Source organism: Channa argus, chromosome 4 (assembly GCF_033026475.1).
Source record: "Channa argus isolate prfri chromosome 4, Channa argus male v1.0, whole genome shotgun sequence".
NCBI lineage: Eukaryota > Metazoa > Chordata > Actinopteri > Anabantiformes > Channidae > Channa > Channa argus.
In genome coordinates, this window is record NC_090200.1 from 13,710,225 (window position 1) to 13,727,738 (window position 17,514).

The 17,514-nt window shown below is 40.3% G+C and overlaps 1 protein-coding gene across 11 annotated transcripts in view; it reads left to right on the forward strand.

Moving 5' to 3' along the window:
- megf11 (multiple EGF-like-domains 11) overlaps positions 1–17,514 on the forward strand; it is a 79,782-nt gene that overhangs the window by 49,706 nt on the left and 12,562 nt on the right. For 9 of the 11 annotated variants that reach the window (XM_067500489.1, XM_067500491.1, XM_067500497.1 and 6 more), the window contains 9 exons: positions 2,893–3,139; positions 3,252–3,372; positions 4,975–5,111; positions 7,697–7,909; positions 8,396–8,570; positions 12,262–12,382; positions 13,771–13,934; positions 14,070–14,172; positions 17,053–17,199. In XM_067500489.1, the coding sequence (XP_067356590.1) occupies positions 2,893–3,139; positions 3,252–3,372; positions 4,975–5,111; positions 7,697–7,909; positions 8,396–8,570; positions 12,262–12,382; positions 13,771–13,934; positions 14,070–14,172; positions 17,053–17,199 (1,428 nt within the window). The remainder of the gene's footprint in view (positions 1–2,892; positions 3,140–3,251; positions 3,373–4,974; positions 5,112–7,696; positions 7,910–8,395; positions 8,571–12,261; positions 12,383–13,770; positions 13,935–14,069; positions 14,173–17,052; positions 17,200–17,514) is intronic. The other 2 variants (XM_067500495.1, XM_067500498.1) reach the window with 2 other exon arrangements.

The following is a 17,514-nucleotide window of genomic DNA, read 5'->3' on the forward strand; positions in this document are numbered from 1 at the left end:
GTGGAATATTCACCGTCCCAGCTGCTGTGCTGGCCTGGATCTCAAGCTGGGCTTTTATGTTAGGCAATACAGCTGCTGCTGCTGCTGATGGAGAGACATGAGGCCATACCAATCACTTAAATCACCACTAGATCCTCAAAAGAACAATTACCCCGGTGAGAGTGAAGACAGTCTGCTACCCCAGCTCAATGCTGATTGTTCTTCACATAAAAGCTGGTTGTTCATTTGACCTTGAAGATTAACAATTTTCTTGTGGTTTATGGGATGTATTGAGTTTTTCTTAACAGACACATCCCCTGAGGAATGTGGGAATTGCTTGTTTTACATCATTCCCTTAGGTACCACTTAGCAATGTCACTGAGCTATTTACATTAACCCACGTAAAGCAGCTAGGTTATGTAACTTAACCAATTTTCCTGAATGCCAATATTACAATTCAGCTGTGAAGACTAATTTTCCTGCTCATCGTTACTGAGGGATGATACCTCTGGGGTATCTGTCGTCACAGAGGATGAACATTGTCTCATTCAGGTGTTTTTTGATCAAATTAAACCTCTATGCACTATTACTCCTATTTCAATACAATTAGTCAGTTAAAAATAACTTTAGCAAACTTTGAAAAGTGAGCATTTGTCTGCAGAGTTACAGCATTTCTCTTATTTTTGTGGCCATTTGTGACAGCTGACAGCGTTGCACCTGAAAAAAGGTGTTGAAAGACATACAAGTAACAACCTGTTATATATGAAAAATCACTCTGTCTTGTGTTTTAATCTTTGCATTATAATTTGCTCTTCTCTCTAGTCGCTCTGAGGTGTGAACAGCTTGCACACTCGCTTGCCTTTTTACAGATTAATTGCAGGGTGTTATTAAGACCTGGTTGTGGTATGTCAACATCGCATATACCCAGTCTGGCACATTGTTTTTCTTTTCCAATTTCTGTGGTACAGAACTTCCCTTTTCACTTGTTTCATTTTATTTTAGTTGTTGATAATGCAAAGATTTTGTTGGTCTACTAGGTGACAGGAATTTAATCGAAAAAAAAAAAAAAGCATTAAACATTTTTCATAAGAGCACAGAATCTAATGATACATTACATGTGTAATATGAGAAAGGCTGTTATAGTGCCAAAATCTGCCAGACACTGTAACAGTTAGTTAAGTCCAAATTAAAATTATTAGTAAATAATGAATTACTCATGTAACAAAACAAAACAAAAATGAAAATGTGCAACTATTTTGAGATTTAATGTCCATTTTAAGTAAGAATGCCAAGTTACTAATGTCTAAAGTTTTTCTATTGCAAAAACGTTTTTATGGTGATTATACTTGAAGGAAACAAACTGCAGCTTAATAAACAAATGTTTTTGGAGCCATAAATTTCAATCACCCTCAGTGTAAACACCTTTATACCTCTGCTAAACCTGACTGTATACTTTTTTTTTGTCCTTTCGTCTTGTCCCGTGAGTTCAGGGTCGCCACAGTGGATCATTGTCCACATGTTGATTTGGCACAGTTTTTATGCTTTTTCCCCTTCCTGACGCAACCCTCCCCAAATGAGCTACAGCCGCCCCCTAAACCCAACTGTCTACTAATGTGCACCAAATGAAAACCACATAAGTTATCTCTATTACGGCAGGTCTATAAATACACAGAGAAACTGCGAAGAAAGAATTAATAGAGTGAATATTAAACTTCAGGTAACCAAAAAACCTATTCAAATTTAATGCTAAAGTTGCTACTGTTTGCTAGTGTAACATATGAGCTACTCATATGTGTAAGGAGAAGATATATCAACTGTGTGTCTGGATTCTCTTCTTCCTGTTAGTTGACGCAATTTAATTAAAAAACAACACTTCTGCAACTGATTATAATTTGCTTTTAGCATTAGCAGCCTATCTGGAAGGTAAGGATAATTATTTAAAATAAAATATTGGTGTTAGAGTGTCCATAGAGCTGCTAAAAGGACTTTGTTTGCAAAAAATAATAATTTCTCTTTAAGATAATGTGACAATTTGGTTGATATTTGTGAGGCAAATATAAAAAACATTATAGTCAAATCATTATAAAAGGACACAGTGTTAGATAGGTTTCATTGTTTGTACCTCTTACATATAGTGTGTATTTTTAGTTTTCACTTGCAGCAGCCTCATAAAACAATAAGTTCACCATGCTACTTTTCTATATTTTCTTAACCAGAAGGCTTTGGTAGTCACCTGTCTGGTTATATGAATTTTGTTCTGCAGTGTTGCGGTCTTTGGAGTTGTCATACAGAAGCTTTGCACATACTGTAGTAAGAGAATGTTTGGAAGTGTGGTCACATGTGCACACACATATACATAAACACACACAAACACACACACACACACAATCCTTTTTTGAGTTCTGGCTAGGGTCCTTTCTGTGTCCTTGTTGCATGATCTTCCCGTGTTTCAGTCCTTAACTGTACGTGTGTGTGAATGTTACTGATTAACTCTGTGATAGATAGCGACCTGTGGAGGGTGTTTCTTTACTTTTTGCTTAATTCATGCTTGGATACATTCCTGGACCCTCTGACCCTGAGCAGGAGTGAAGACAGTGATTGAATTTAAAATACTGGATATTCTATATTTCTAATATTTTCATGAAAAATCCAAGAAAAGCCCGAAACCAACGGTGTGTCTCCCAATACATTTGGACTTCAATACCTTATTTGTGACACTCAATTTAAATAATACAAGCATACTTTAAAGGTAAATGTCAAGAATATTATATGCATTACACAACAATTTAGTTATGAGTAATAGTAAAGTTTCTTGACATAATATTTTAGATGTTTTCAAGGGTCAATGCTGGTGCATTACCTTTTTGTTTTGTTACTCTGCCTGGCTGATGCTTCCTCTCTCTGTGTCTGCAGGCTGTGAGAGTGACTACTGGGGACCTCATTGCAGTAATCGCTGCCAGTGCCAAAATGGGGCGAAGTGTAACCCCATAACAGGTGCTTGTGTCTGCACTGATGGGTACCAGGGGTGGCGTTGTGAGGAGCCCTGTGAGTACGGTTACTATGGAAAGACATGCCAACTACCCTGCCAGTGTCTCAACGGTGCCACCTGCAACCATGAGACAGGAGAGTGTATCTGTGCACCGGGGTACACAGGGGCTTTGTGAGTACCACTAACATATTCATTACTTTGACACTTTCTTTGCGGTGTCTATAAAAAAAGTAATTCTGCTATTTGTTGTTTGAGCTGTTTTCTCTGACTTGTGTGGTGACAGCTGTGGAGAACGCTGCCCCTCTGGTAGTCACGGGCCTCAGTGTGAACAGCGCTGCCCCTGTCAGAATGGAGGAACATGCCACCACATCACTGGAGATTGTTCTTGCCCTGCTGGCTGGACGGTACGTTGCACATGCAGAGGTGGGAAAGCAATGGAGGGGAAAGGTTAGTGGTAAGAAAAAGGCTGAAAAGAAAAGAAAAAGAAAAAATGTTGAAGTTTTAACAGCATAGACATGTTGAGAACATAGACCTTTAACTATTTATGGTTCCCATTTCAAATGAGAACATGGGATTCTTTGCTAGCTTGGATGCCATTTACCTTAACACATGTCAGTGTTAAATAAGTTTGAAGTGGTTATTAACAGTAAGACAAAAATATTTGTCAAGGGAACATGGCCACCAGTAGTCAACAATAAAAAAAAATGGATTAGTGACTTTAGACAATGGAACTCATTCACCAACCACCTTACGAAGTTATCAAAAACATTCTCACAATCACCATTTACCATCCATCCATCCATCCATTATCTGCAACCGATTATCCTAATCGGGGTCATGGGAGGCTGGTGCCTACTCCAGCTGTGATTGGGCCAGACAGTAGACCCTGGACAGGTCGCCAGTCTGTCTCAGGGCCAACACAGAGAGACATACCCACATAGACCATTTACACTCACATTCACACCTACAGGCAATTTAGAGTCACCAATTAAGCTAACATGGATGTCTTTGGACTGTGGAAAGAAACCGGAGTGCCCGAAGAAAACCCATGCAAGTAGGAGGGAGAATCTACCAGCGGGTAGATTCGAACCAGGGATCATCGAGCTGGGACGCAGCACAGCTTACCACTCCTGACATTCATCTGTGTTTGCTTATTTCAAATTTGCTTATAGGGAAAAAAATTAAATAAAATAATAATCTGCCCACACTTACACACGTTTGAGTTCTGAAATGTTTGTACAAAACAAGTAGTAATTAAGGTTTGTTTCATTCTACAGTTCTATTTAGGATTTACATTACAATAATATTTGTATCATTAATATTTTTTTTAAAATGTCCATTATTTTACAGTATTGTTTGTGTGTATCCACTACTGAATACTACTACTGCTACTAAATTTTTCAGTTGACTTCCTGCGGCAAACCCTTTGCTTCAGAACTACTGAAGTATAGCTGCCATTTGGAGTCTGGCTCATTTTCGACTTCCTCAACATTCATTACAATTTCTGCCCGAGAGTCTTGTGTGTGAATCAAAAGCCTCTTTATAGGCACTGGCAGTGCATTTACTGTACTTAAGCTAAAGAGGAACAACTAAAACATGCTTTCAACTTACAAAGACAACAGGATTCGTCATTGTAAGAACACAGGTGCAAACAATTTCTGCAGTTTAAGACCTTGTCTTGAATTTGACATAGACTGTTTTAGAACTTTTGAAGAATTCCCAGTTGAATTCCAGGTGAGGACCTTTTTTGTGTCATTCTCCTTTCACTCCCCCCACTTGTCTGTATTTACTGTCAAACTATTGAACAAAGACAGTAGTTTCTGTAACTTCTTACAGTTTGGGTTCCTGAAAGAACTAATAGTGGATTAAGAATTCAACCATGTCACAGTTGGAAGCAGCTTTTCGGTTCTATAATCGATGGTAATCCAAACACATGTAAGGTGTAAGAGTTGAGTCTTAGGTGTTTTAGATTACCTGTAAGCAATGTATCACACTCTTTTTTTCAGGGTTCAGTTTGTGCCCAGCCCTGCCCTCTTGGCAAGTACGGGATCAACTGCAGCAAAGACTGTTCCTGTCGTAATGGTGGCCTGTGCGACCACATCACTGGGCAGTGCCAGTGTGCAGCTGGGTTCAGTGGACGCAGGTAGGCACCTGTCAGTGCTGGCAGACAGACTGCACAAGTATAAGGTGTAAAAGGCATTTGTAAAGTACTACAGTATGTACATACTTTGGTACTCTTACTTTGAAAATAGGGCAAAGAATAGCATGATTTATTGACATTATTTTTTTAATACAAAAGGATGGTTTCATGCTGACAGCTACACATTAAATAGTCACTCATTGACCTAGTCTCTTTGTTGACTTTCAAATGAGACACAAACCTGGCTGTTCTTTTAAAAAGGAGAAAGGAAATGTTAGAATAATCTCATGCTCAAGAGAAATAGGCATTTAGAAATGCCCATTAGTCCATTTGAAGGTGGATTGAAAGCCTTTAATAGGGGTGTTTATGTTTAATTAATCTCGTACTTCATGCTGGCCAGCAAGGTTTCAAGTCTTCAGCCTTCATCCTCCTCCACTCTCAGCCTGTCCATTGATCTCACCATGGGCTACATGCTGTTTGGATTCTGGTCATTAATTATAAGTAATGGGCTTATATTAAGGTCTCATTGAAATCCACAGATCTTTTTTAGCTCCCCATGCCTGCCAGAGCAGCCCAGAGCAGCCTGGGTTTATTAGTTCAGCCAAAGCAATTGTCTCTAGGATGAAAATACTTCCTCAACAAGACCTTTCCTTTACTTTATTATTTAGCAAAATTGCCCTCATTCATTTTGGCAGTGGCAGGTGAATTAACCTGCCAGGAATAATCTGAGATTGTGTTAGCCGCCACCCTCTCCTGTCTAGTACAATAATACTATTGTCCCCTGATAAAACTAAAGTCGGGGTAATTTAAACATGAAACATAACTCAACCATTTTATAATGTAATTGAGCTATTTGTAAAAGCTTTGTTGGAGTCTTGAGATTGATACTCCACATGGATTGTATAGTTAAGTCAGTATATTTAAGTGAAGAAAAATCCATTTTCTGATCTACTTCAGTGCTTCATGTGGAGAAACTCTTCTGCAATTCTAATTTTTGTGGCTCATGACGGTTTCTAAGTGTAGTCCAACTCCTGCGCAGAAACTCGGGTCCAGACTGGAGACACTGTTGCAGGGAACTACTTCTATGTGTCTTGTGTTCATGTCAAAATTTTAACATGTCAGTCTTGTGTTCATTAAAATATTTTCAAATGAAATATTCATTATCTAAATGCTGAAATATGAAAAGATTATGAATAATATATCATATTTACTGTATTGAAGTAGTAGCTCAAGAGTTTTATTTCACCGTGAATAAGCCACTGTTATCAAAAGTGTTTAATATTAAAGATTTTATTAGTCATCCTGTAGCAAATAATAACAGTCCTTTAAACACTATCTGAAAAGTTTGAAAGTGTAACCTAAATAAATACATTTTTATTTTGTATATTGCCATATTATAAAATATGATTACTTAAAAAACATTATACAGTGCATTCAGAAACTTTTCAGACCAACTTCACATTTTTCAATTTGGTTATGATGCAGCTTGATACTACAATCGTTTTTTCTCATTAATCTACACTCAGTACACCATTATGACGATATGAGAACAGAATTAACCTCAATTCTAAATATCTGGAGCAAACCAGGCACCGCTCATTACCTGCCCAATAACATCACTACAGTGAAGCATGATGATGGTAGAATTGTGCTTTGGGGGTGTTTTTTGCAGTAGGGACTGTGAGACTGTTCAGGATTGAGGAAAAGCTGAATGGAGTAAGAAGATACTCTCAATAAAAACCTGTTCCGCTGTGCTCAGGACCTCAGACTTGGCCGAATGTTCACCTTCCAGCATGACAACAATCCTAATCACACAGCCAAGACAACACTGGAGTGCCTTAAAGACAGCTATGAAAATGTCCTAGACTGACCCAGCCAGGGCTCTGACTTGAACTCTATTGAACACCTCTGGAGAGACCTAAAAATGGCTGTGAATCAACGACCCCCATCCAACCTCTCTGAGTTTGAGTGGATTGGCAAAGAAAATCCCACAATCCAAAGCTTGTCATACCAAAAAAAGACATGAGGATGTAGTTACTGACAAAGGTGCTTTAAATAAGGACTGAGTGTAGATTAATTAAAAATAATAATAATTATATATGTATATATATATATATGTGTGTGTGTGTGTGTGTGTGTGTGTGTGTGTGTGTGTGTGTGTGTGTGTGTGTGTGTGTGTGTGTGTATGTGTATGCTATATTCTTTAGGCCTACAATTAGAAATTGTATTATTGATTAGCTTTGTGATTGAACTACTGACCCATAAAATGTCTAAATATGGAAAATACTTATTTTTTCCTTAAAACTCAGATGCATTCAATTCATGATGCTATTAAATATTCACATTTGAGAAGCTGGAACAAGAGAAACTAGGTTTTTTTTTTTTTAGACTTACATAATTATTAGTATTTCTGTTGATTATTATTTTTTTCTGTTGTCTGATAATTTGACAATTTAACATGTATAGCAGCCCCTTCACCTTTTTAACACTGATTTCATGTTACCAGCCACAACACTAATTTTTGAATGTACCTGGATGTACTTGACATTTTTAGAACCAATGTGCTGTCTCTCTGTAATTTTCCTCAGGTGTCAGGATGACTGTCCTGTGGGCACCTTTGGTTTGCAGTGTAACCAGAGGTGTGAGTGTCAGAATGGAGCCAAGTGTCACCATATCAATGGAGCCTGTCTGTGTGAAACAGGGTTTAAAGGGCCTAATTGCCAGGAGAGATTCTGTCCCCCGGGCCTCTATGGCCTTATCTGTGACAAATACTGCCCCTGTAATACCACCAACACCGTGAGGTAGGTGAGACATCAGCAAGCTCACATGCAGCTTCACTCTGACCAAGACCTGATGAGAAGCCCCCCCCCCCCTGTAGCTTCAAATGAATAAAGACTTCCTTATCTCAATTTTGACTCAACTTAGCTTTAAGCAAGCCCTCATTCTGAAGTCTGGACACCTCTTCGACATGTCATCCAGTTAGCTTTTAATCGCGACCTTTGCTTCATTAATAATTTTTCAGTAGCATTCATAGTTAATGCAGTGTTAATGCTTTGATTCCAGCAGGAGTTGGGCACCGACCGTGCCCAACAGAACGAAGGAGAAAAGGGACCACTCATAAATCTGAAACAAGCACGTAGTCACATAGATGGATGAACTGCTGTTGGCGCAGGCTCCACATTTTGACCCCGCACAGGAATGAAGTGTTGATACTCTCCGATCTCAAACTTTGCCTCACACTTTTTCTTCTTCTTGTTGTCCCATCTTTCTTTCTCATTATGTTGTAGCTGCCACCCACTTTCTGGTGAATGTACCTGTTCTGCAGGATGGACAGGGCTTTACTGTAATGAGACCTGCCCTCCTGGATACTATGGAGAGGGCTGCATGCTGCCTTGCAGTTGTTCCAATGGAGCTGACTGCCGTCCTGTCACAGGTGCCTGTATATGTGCTCCTGGGTTCATGGTGAGTTTACCTCTACTACTATTTAATTTTACTTTATAATTAATTTTGTAATTTACACTTGATTTATAGTTATTTTAGATGTTCCACTACGTGTTTTATTTATTTTCGTTTTTTTGTTTGACCATTAAAAGGTCTTACATCTAAACTAAAGCGGTTTTCCAAGACATACAACATGCTGAACTAGCAAGACACTTATGTTCCACACACCAACCAACAAAAGGGAGGATATAAAATAAAATCAGCAAATGTGAAATACAAAACAGAAAAGGAGGGAGGAAAGGGGGATTTAAAAGGGATTAAAACATGCCAACATCAATTTTTAAAATGCCAATGCTTTTTTGTGTGAAGCCAATAAACCTGTTTAAAATGCTGTGATAAGAGTTTACATTGTTGTTTACATAATTTTCTTCCATAGGTTACTTGTCATTGTAACTTGCTTCTTATCTTTGTTATCAGTCAATTGAAAATCAGTAGAGCTTCTTAATAATAATGATATAAGAAGACCATTGCATATGTTGTGACATACTTCATCCTGCTACTGTATAAGCATTATTTAAAAAGGTTGTAGCTTTGATTTATAATACATGATATTAGTCACGGTCGTTAAATATTTGCGTCACTTTGGTCGTAATGCTCTGGAATTGGTCCCAGTTTTACTTTAGAAGCTTTTTGTACAAAGGCAGACAGAACCAAGGTGAAGCATTTCTTTACTGCCTATTTATGAACGTGCCCTACTCTACTTTGAACCAACATTTATAGCAAAAATATTTCCCTCTCTGATATGTTCCTGCACACATGATCTGTTGTGTGTATTTCAAACTGAATCTTGATATGACTTAACTTGTAGCATCAAAAAGAAAAAAGGGATCAAGGTTAGCTCTACAGTACATTCCTAGATCAACTGACACACAATTGAATCTTTGACCTATGGATGGTTCAGTTTTATTAATTTTTCTGAAACCATGTTGTCCCCTTTACAACTGTCAAACTATTTGGGTAGCCTCAATCACTTTCCCATTGCATTTCTTGTCTTGCAATCTGAAGTTACAGAGCAGCAGAGAGTGAGAGGGTACATTTCTGCCAGCATTACATTTCTGCGGAAATTGCCTGTGTCTTACAGTGGGCCACTGTGGTGAATTGAGCTACCGAGCGGGGCCACAGACTGTGTCTTAATTTGCTCCACCTGTTCTCTTTGGCGGCTGCTGGGAAGGGCTGCCAGATCCATTAAACAGACCTAGAGGGCAGAAGCTGGATAGAAAAGGAGGCAGTCAGATGGGAACAGACACAGCGCATATGGAGGATTGCTGTGTGTGTGTGTGTGTGTGTGTGTGTGTGTATGTGTGTGTGGGTGTGTGGGTGTGTGTGTGTGCGTGGGGGGTGGCTGAGCACTCAAGGTATTTTTCTGATACTTTTAACAGAGCTGCTGTTGCAAAGGTAGAGCCGTGGTTGTAGCTCTTAGCTGTAACTGTTGGACTTTTTTTGTCACATGCTTGTCTCTTGATCATTATTATGCTGTGGAGTTTTTAAAATGTGGTTCATGTCAGTGTTGAGGTTATGATTGCGAGTGAAGTCACTTCCCCGGGGGACAACTGATAGCTAAGGACTAAGCTTTCCTGCTGCATCTTTGTTCTGGGGTCCCATCAGGGGGCACACCAAGCAAACTGTTGAAGCAGACTGAGCTCCGGTACGCATGATTTAGCTCTAGTAATTGGACATGCTCTTTTTGACTGGGACAAAGTGATTACATGTTACCTACTCAGGCATTGTCCCTTGCAATCTGTGGCATGTGCCCAAAGTAAAATTTCTCCCATAAGTCTACAGTTTCTACAGATTTTGACAACATGGCTGCATCTCAAATATGAATGCACTGGAAATGGATTCCAGTCTGTCTTTGTAGGTGGTGAAAACAAATCATTTTCCTATCTCTCAGGGCTTTCTGGCTTAATCAAAAAGTTCAGAGGTTCATTTTCTGTCTTGCAGCATGAATTTTTAAACTGCAGTCACTCATCCGGTAGATGAACTGTTAAGAAGTGAGACTGATTGGTAATTAGTGGTGACATTTGCATCCAGTCTCACTGGGTACTCTGATCAATGTTGTGTCTGTGAAAGGCTTTCTGGGGAAAAAAAATGTTCTCCAATTACATTAAGTTACTAATAGGTATGAATTTAGTGCCTTGGCCAAGGACATTCTGGCTGCTGCTCAGTGGTTCAGGTCTGGTTGATTCCTGCATTGGCTGTGTAGTTATGTAAGGTCCTGCTGCTCTCGTGCAATGCACTGACAGCCTGTGTATTAATAATGATTCTCCACATACAGACTTCTATCCTTCACAGCTCAGAAGGAATATGAATCAGTCGACTAATGAGAGAGCTGCCTATCCCCTCTTGAGAGCAGACCAACCACTGGTCTCTGCGACATGAGGGTGAAGCCAAGTGGAATTCAACGCAGCCATGGATGCAGCAAAATCCATGTGGTCATTTTTGGCTGCATGACGTCCTATCCATGAGTCCAGCCACCAGTAAATTGCCTTTGCTCTGAAGACAGGCCCAACCCCCCACCAACATCCCTCCAACCCTCTGGCTGGTCAAACCTCTCTCCGCACTTAACGACTGTAACTGAACTGCTATTGTTAGCAGTCTTGAAGCTGTCATTTTCTGTAGAACAAAGGTTATTGCAACCGATTGATAAAAATTTCATTCACAGACAGCTTCTTTGATGTGGTGTACAGGGAGGAGAGATGTTTTAAGATGTGTGTTCTGCCCCTGGCGTCCATTGGCACATCTCCTTCTGCCTTGTGTTTAAACTGAGTTCAAAATGATAATGAGAGCAGCGAGAAGCCAGCAGTCCCCCATTTCTATGGTGAGGTAGGCAAACCCACTCAGGACTCCTCTGGGCCACTAATTGGAACTCTAAATCATTGTGTCACCTGTCACTCAAGGTAGGGATTGGGAGTGAGTTTGGGAATCCATAGACACTTTGTGATCTCCAGCTTAGGAAAAAATGAGACTAGTGCAGGAAGACTGTGCTCAGGCGTTAAAACAGAGAAATTTGGATGAAAGAAGGCTGCGGATAACAGGTAAGGAGTACTGCATGTCCTTTACCAGAGTTCACCCTAATGCAGTGGTAAAGGACTTAAAGGCTGTGCCAGCATGGCTGCCAGTCTCCCATGGGCATGTTTATTAATCATAGACTGAAAAGTAGATAGAAGGGCAGATTTGATAGTAGCTATATGGGTGCATGGGGCAAGAGATGAGGTTCTTTGGATTTGGAGTCCTTCCAGTCTTTCCATTGATGAAATAGGAGACACCCCATGAGAGTAACCTAAAGGGAGGGAGACAGAAAGTGGAAAAGAATGGGGGGGAAAAAAGTATAAATATGGATTGCAGCAGGGTTGCACAAAAGGAAGTGTAGCTGTCAGTATGTACAGAGGGCATAATTGGAACCTGGGAGGCATTAGCTTGGGATGATCAAGGATGGTGCTTTTTATTTTAAAGTTAGGTTACTATCACAAATCCATTCAGTTTTACCGTTGCTTTGTTCTGCATTCTGAATACAGATATGAATGGTGTAAAAGGAGATTTGTTATCTATAGAGAGGTGCAGTGAACCTTTCCTTTTTTCCCAATAAGACAGTCATCATTCATTTTTCATGCTGCATTTGTTGCATTATGACTATGTATTATTTCTACCGCAGGGTGAGGACTGTGCTTCAGTGTGTCCCCCTGGTCTGTTTGGGCCAAGCTGCATGTCTACCTGCTCGTGCCATAACCATGCTTCCTGTTCCCCCATCGATGGCTCCTGCATCTGCAGGGAAGGTACAGTAATATTGACTCACGGTGGTGATTCAGAACAACATTTGACCTTTGTATGATAGCTATACTGACTGTCAGTGATCTTGCCTTGAACACTGACACATATATAGCACATACTTAAGATCTGTGGATACTTAAGGTCACTTGGATGCTGTACTTGAGAATGCAGGACCAGTAGCATAAAATAGGTTGTTTTCTAATGCACTCTCGTTTACTACTGTACGTATTTGATAAAGGCAGGAAATTATCAAAAGATAAATATAACAACATAGTGTTATTACACAAGGAGAGTACAGCAGCTCTTGGGTAGTATTTACATAGTGGTGCAGGGCGCTACTGTAACTATTAACAAAGATTGCCATGCTATTGCTATGGTGACAAATGCCATGGTATTTCTAACATTTGTTAAAGTTTAAACTTGGACCCAATGGTTGTGCCAAGGGAACATTTAGGATTATTCACTAAGGTTGGACTAAAATAATAATTCAGGCCAGGCGTTTGATTCCATCCCAGCCCACCCTGTTAACACGAACCACTAAGAGGGTAACCCTATTTATCAATGTAATGGGTACCAGGCTGGCAATAAATTTTGCTATGTTCGTCTGGGAGGATATTTATATAACTACCAAATGGATATCCCTGTGTTTTCTGTCAAATTGCATTTTTTTCCCACAAGGGGCACAGCTGCTACATGCATGTTATTATGGTACAGTATTACCCAACACAAAAATGTGTTGTAGTCTGAGAGATCTGTTAAGTCATGCCTGGTGGGGGGGTTCCTGCTTGCTGCATTGTAGCATCACTGGTGAAGTAGACTGCAGCAGGCCAATCTCAGCTCCCACTGGGGTATCTTTTTGTCTTATCCTCTAAGAACCAAGAATTCTTTCAACAGTTTTGTGTCTACAAATCTACAGTACATGCTGAGATTTTTCACTAGATAAGTGCCGATTTTGACCTGGTGGGTGATTGTGAAATACTTGTCATGACATGTCACAAAAAAACAAAAAAAGAAATCAACGTGCTGGTGGTGCTATCAGAAAAGTCAAGTTCATGCAAACCTTGTATGTCTATTCAAAAACGTATCTTAGTCCAGCTAGTAGGTAAGATTTTTCAGCCAGACTGACTGCGCCACCCCTTGAGCCATGCATGGCTCCAAATAAGCAGGATAATTAGGATTTGCATAATAAAAATGTTACTTTTAATAATAATGTTACTTTTTCCATTAAACCCGCCCACAAAATTTTCAACCCCTAAGTAAGAAACTACTGTGCTATAGACCTTCCATTATTGTGGTTGTTGTACAAAATGATTAACTCCAATATATAATAATATCATGATGTCTCCATAAAGGATGTAGATGGTTAGAGTGTGTCTGCTCACTTTTACCCCAGGCTGGCAGGGTGTGGACTGCTCCATTCTCTGTTCCAGTGGTACTTGGGGCCTTAGCTGCAATCAAACATGCTTATGTGTTAATGGAGCTGCATGTGACCCTGTAGATGGCACCTGCACATGTTCTCCAGGATGGAGGGGTGAGCACTGCAAAGAGTCCTGCCCAGTAAGTGTGTGTTTTAATTGAGAGGATGTTGCAACAAATGCTTTGGGTCTTGAACCTTCTGGAGCACCATACAACATTTCTTGTCTCATTGTCTTCATGTTTTTTCGGTTAAAAAGGAATTTTTATTGTTGTTAGGATGGCACTTATGGTTTGGAGTGTCGTGAGCGCTGTGACTGTAGCCATGCTGACGGCTGTGACCCAGTAAGTGGCTACTGCCGCTGCTACCCCGGCTGGACAGGTAAGTATTAAAATTTTACCTTTTTAAAAGAATTATCAAAACTGCCGCTAGGAGCAGGAATTACCCCTGAGATCCTCATCAATTAAAAAAGACATCCAGGCATACTTATTTTCCGCAGAGAAAAATATTCTGGGGCATTTATGGTTTGTGTTTAACAATATGTTTACCAAGTGTCTAAGCAGCATTTTGTTAATTGAATGTTCAATTTGTTTTGCCACTCCTCAAGCCAGGTATGTAAATGAGAGATATTGAAAACTGAGTTCTAAATTAATTGTTGGCTGCCACACTGGATGCTGGTATGCAGTCATGCTTGTTTTGCATGCATTATTGGTTATACACAACTTCTAAAGTGATTCACCAGATAAATATTTGGAGACTGAAATAAATCACTGGCCAAGAAAGCTCTCATGAGTTTTTAACACTGCATATAATATTTTTATTTCGGCGCTATTAAATATTTAAAGTTCCAGGTTGATATGAAATCTGACTGAAACAATTGCCATATTTATTTATCAGAGGATTTGTTCTTTCTAATTTGTCATAGGCTATAGTTTGAACTTGGTCTCCCCTTGAGCAAAACACACATATTTTTACATGAATATACAGTATGTCTGCTCTTTGTTTCTAGTCATTTCAAACATTTTCTTACAGGAAAAGAGCTGGAGGTAGGAAAATGTGAATGTCACAGCAAGGGTGGGGATCATTATGCTCAAAAATGAAGCGTTGCATCTGAATGTCAAATACAGGGGTCTAGCTGAGGACCTGGTCTCTGAGCCTGGGTGGAGAGGTGCAGTCAGGGAGGGAATAGATTCAGCAGGAAAGGTCAAGCCTGTGAGCTCGCAGCAGCCCACTCCATTCAGCCTCCTGAGCTTAGAGCATTTATTCTGGGAAACAATGTGGGTTTTATTATCTGCAAGAATGGAGCTGGCAAAATGGGCCTCTCATGCTCTGAATCCTGCACAGGTCGGGACCATCTGTCAGCCTTAATTGAGTCACCGGGGTGCAGGGCTGGGGGCAGCATGTAGCCCAGAGGGCTGGACAAACACACATACATTCATACTTGAATCATAGAGGCTTGACAATAGGCCCTCTGAAGGAAGGAGCACCTAGAGAGAGGACAGTGTGGGATTTATCACAGGACTAGGTCAGAAATAGAAAAAAATGTCTATTAACTCAAACATGATTTATTTTTTGTTTTAAAAAAACTGGCTCCAGAGCTCGTATAGCATACTACTTTGTTGTCTGTTTCGTGTGCGTTTAGTATGAGGTTTGTTTAGCTTGTATAGAAGCTTGACTCTAGGAGTGTGTGTGTGTGTCTGTGCGTGCGTGCATGTGTGTGTGTGTATGTATGTATGAAAGAGAGAGAGTGACCAAGCTGTCTGTGACCCGTTCGGTTATTCAGTTGTTGCTGAACTGTCGTAAGCCTGACATCAGCCAACAAAAATTTAAGAGTGCTCAGTGACTAAGCACTTGATGCAGGGGCTGCATGCTAGTCAAAAGTGTTATACAGGACTTCACCTTTTATTTCTGCGGGGAATCCTGTCCATGTCACAGATCAGGTAAAGTGAGTGCATGTATCAAGAGGAAGAGAGCTAAATAGGGAGAGACAGTTTTGCTTTGCTCTGCTCATTCTGTACAAATTGGATAGTAGGACCTCTGGCACTTCTCACTGCAACGCCTCCTTTGAAGAGACTTCAATTCTGGCTTCTCTCATTCTTTCTTCTAGGCATTGAAAGCCCCTCTGTTTGTCACCATTAGACTAAAAAAGTGATGCTCTGGCCGTATTCATTTTCTGACAGTCAAGGCAGTAACTGTTTTTTTCTGACTGGCCCAGCCGAACCTCAAACACACTTGCACAATCCTTGCCCTCTTTTTGATGTTCATGGCTGGGCTTCTGACTAAATCATTGCTACCGTGCCCCTCCTCATCAGCACTAACATTTCCTCTCCTTTACTCCTCAATTCTAACCCCCAAGGCACCTTGGTTACTGTATAACATTAGTCCCCAGAGTTTAGTCCAGGTTTAATTCAAAGGTACTGCACTAATACTGCTTTAATGACCACACCATTCTCTGATATTCTCATTCAAAGGAAATTTCAAATGAGGCTTCAAACTAAGAGCTGATATTTTAAACATTGCAGAGTTTGTGTGTGTGCGACTGTGTGTGTGTGTGTGTGTGTGTGTGTTTGTGTGTGTGTGTGTTTGCAAGTACCTTTGGATTTCCACTGGTACATTTCATTTTATGAACCTTAATGTACAGTAACAGTACATGTGACTTTGGCACTCAATTTTTTTTAAGTATGGGTATGGCTGAGAAAAAGAAACAATGTGCTAATGCATTCGTGTGCACAGTAAGAGCCATGTGTGAAAGCAGTGTTTCACATTTGTTGGTTGGAGCTGCACCAGACACAGTGACACTTTCAGACTGTGCTCTTGGAGCCTGGGTCTACAGCTCCTTCCCTTCAGCTCTATGCACTAACCCTGCTGAAAGAGAATGTGAGACAAGCTTGGCCTCTCCGGAGACCCAACCCTGTTAATCAACACAGTGCACTGGCAGGGAGCCCCAGTCAGATCAAAAATAAAATACATTTGGAAAGAAATTTAAAAAAAAAAAAAGAGTCTAGATTGAGGATTGCAAGATTGGGCTCAACTAATAAAATCATACTCTGAACTGCAGCTTATTCATTTAGTATTAAAATCAATCAAGGGTCCGTGCTGGTGAATAACCCTCCACAGATCACCTATGATCAGAAATTTTGAATGCTGTCCATTGAAGATTTGTTTATACAGATGCCAGGCTATTTAGTATCTCAGCACACTGGTTTTTGCCTTCCCCATTCAGCGTTTCACTGAATGCTTGTCATTGTTATTTTTCTGCAGGAATCCACTGTGATAATTTGTGCCCACAAGGCTTCTGGGGACCCAACTGCTCAGTCAGCTGCTCCTGTCAGAACGGGGGATCCTGCTCTCCAGAGGATGGCACATGCGTGTGTGCACCTGGATACAGAGGGACCTCCTGCAAAAGAAGTGAGCCTCTCTCTCTTTCTCTGAGCAACCTCTCTTAATCTAGTGCTTTGGGTATAAATGGCATGAGAGACAGCTGGACAGTGACAAACTCCATCAAAGTACTGACCTTGTTTTGACCTTTCAAGGATTGTTGAAGGGTGAGCTGGCACAACAGAAGCACTTTGTTGTCGGTCATAAATGCCTGAGTGTAAACCCTTCATCGTGGCTATCATTTAATCACAGTGTCTTTACCCATACACCACCCCCCAGACATACACACAAACACACACATGCACAAACACACACACACAAACATACACACTTCACCTCCCTACC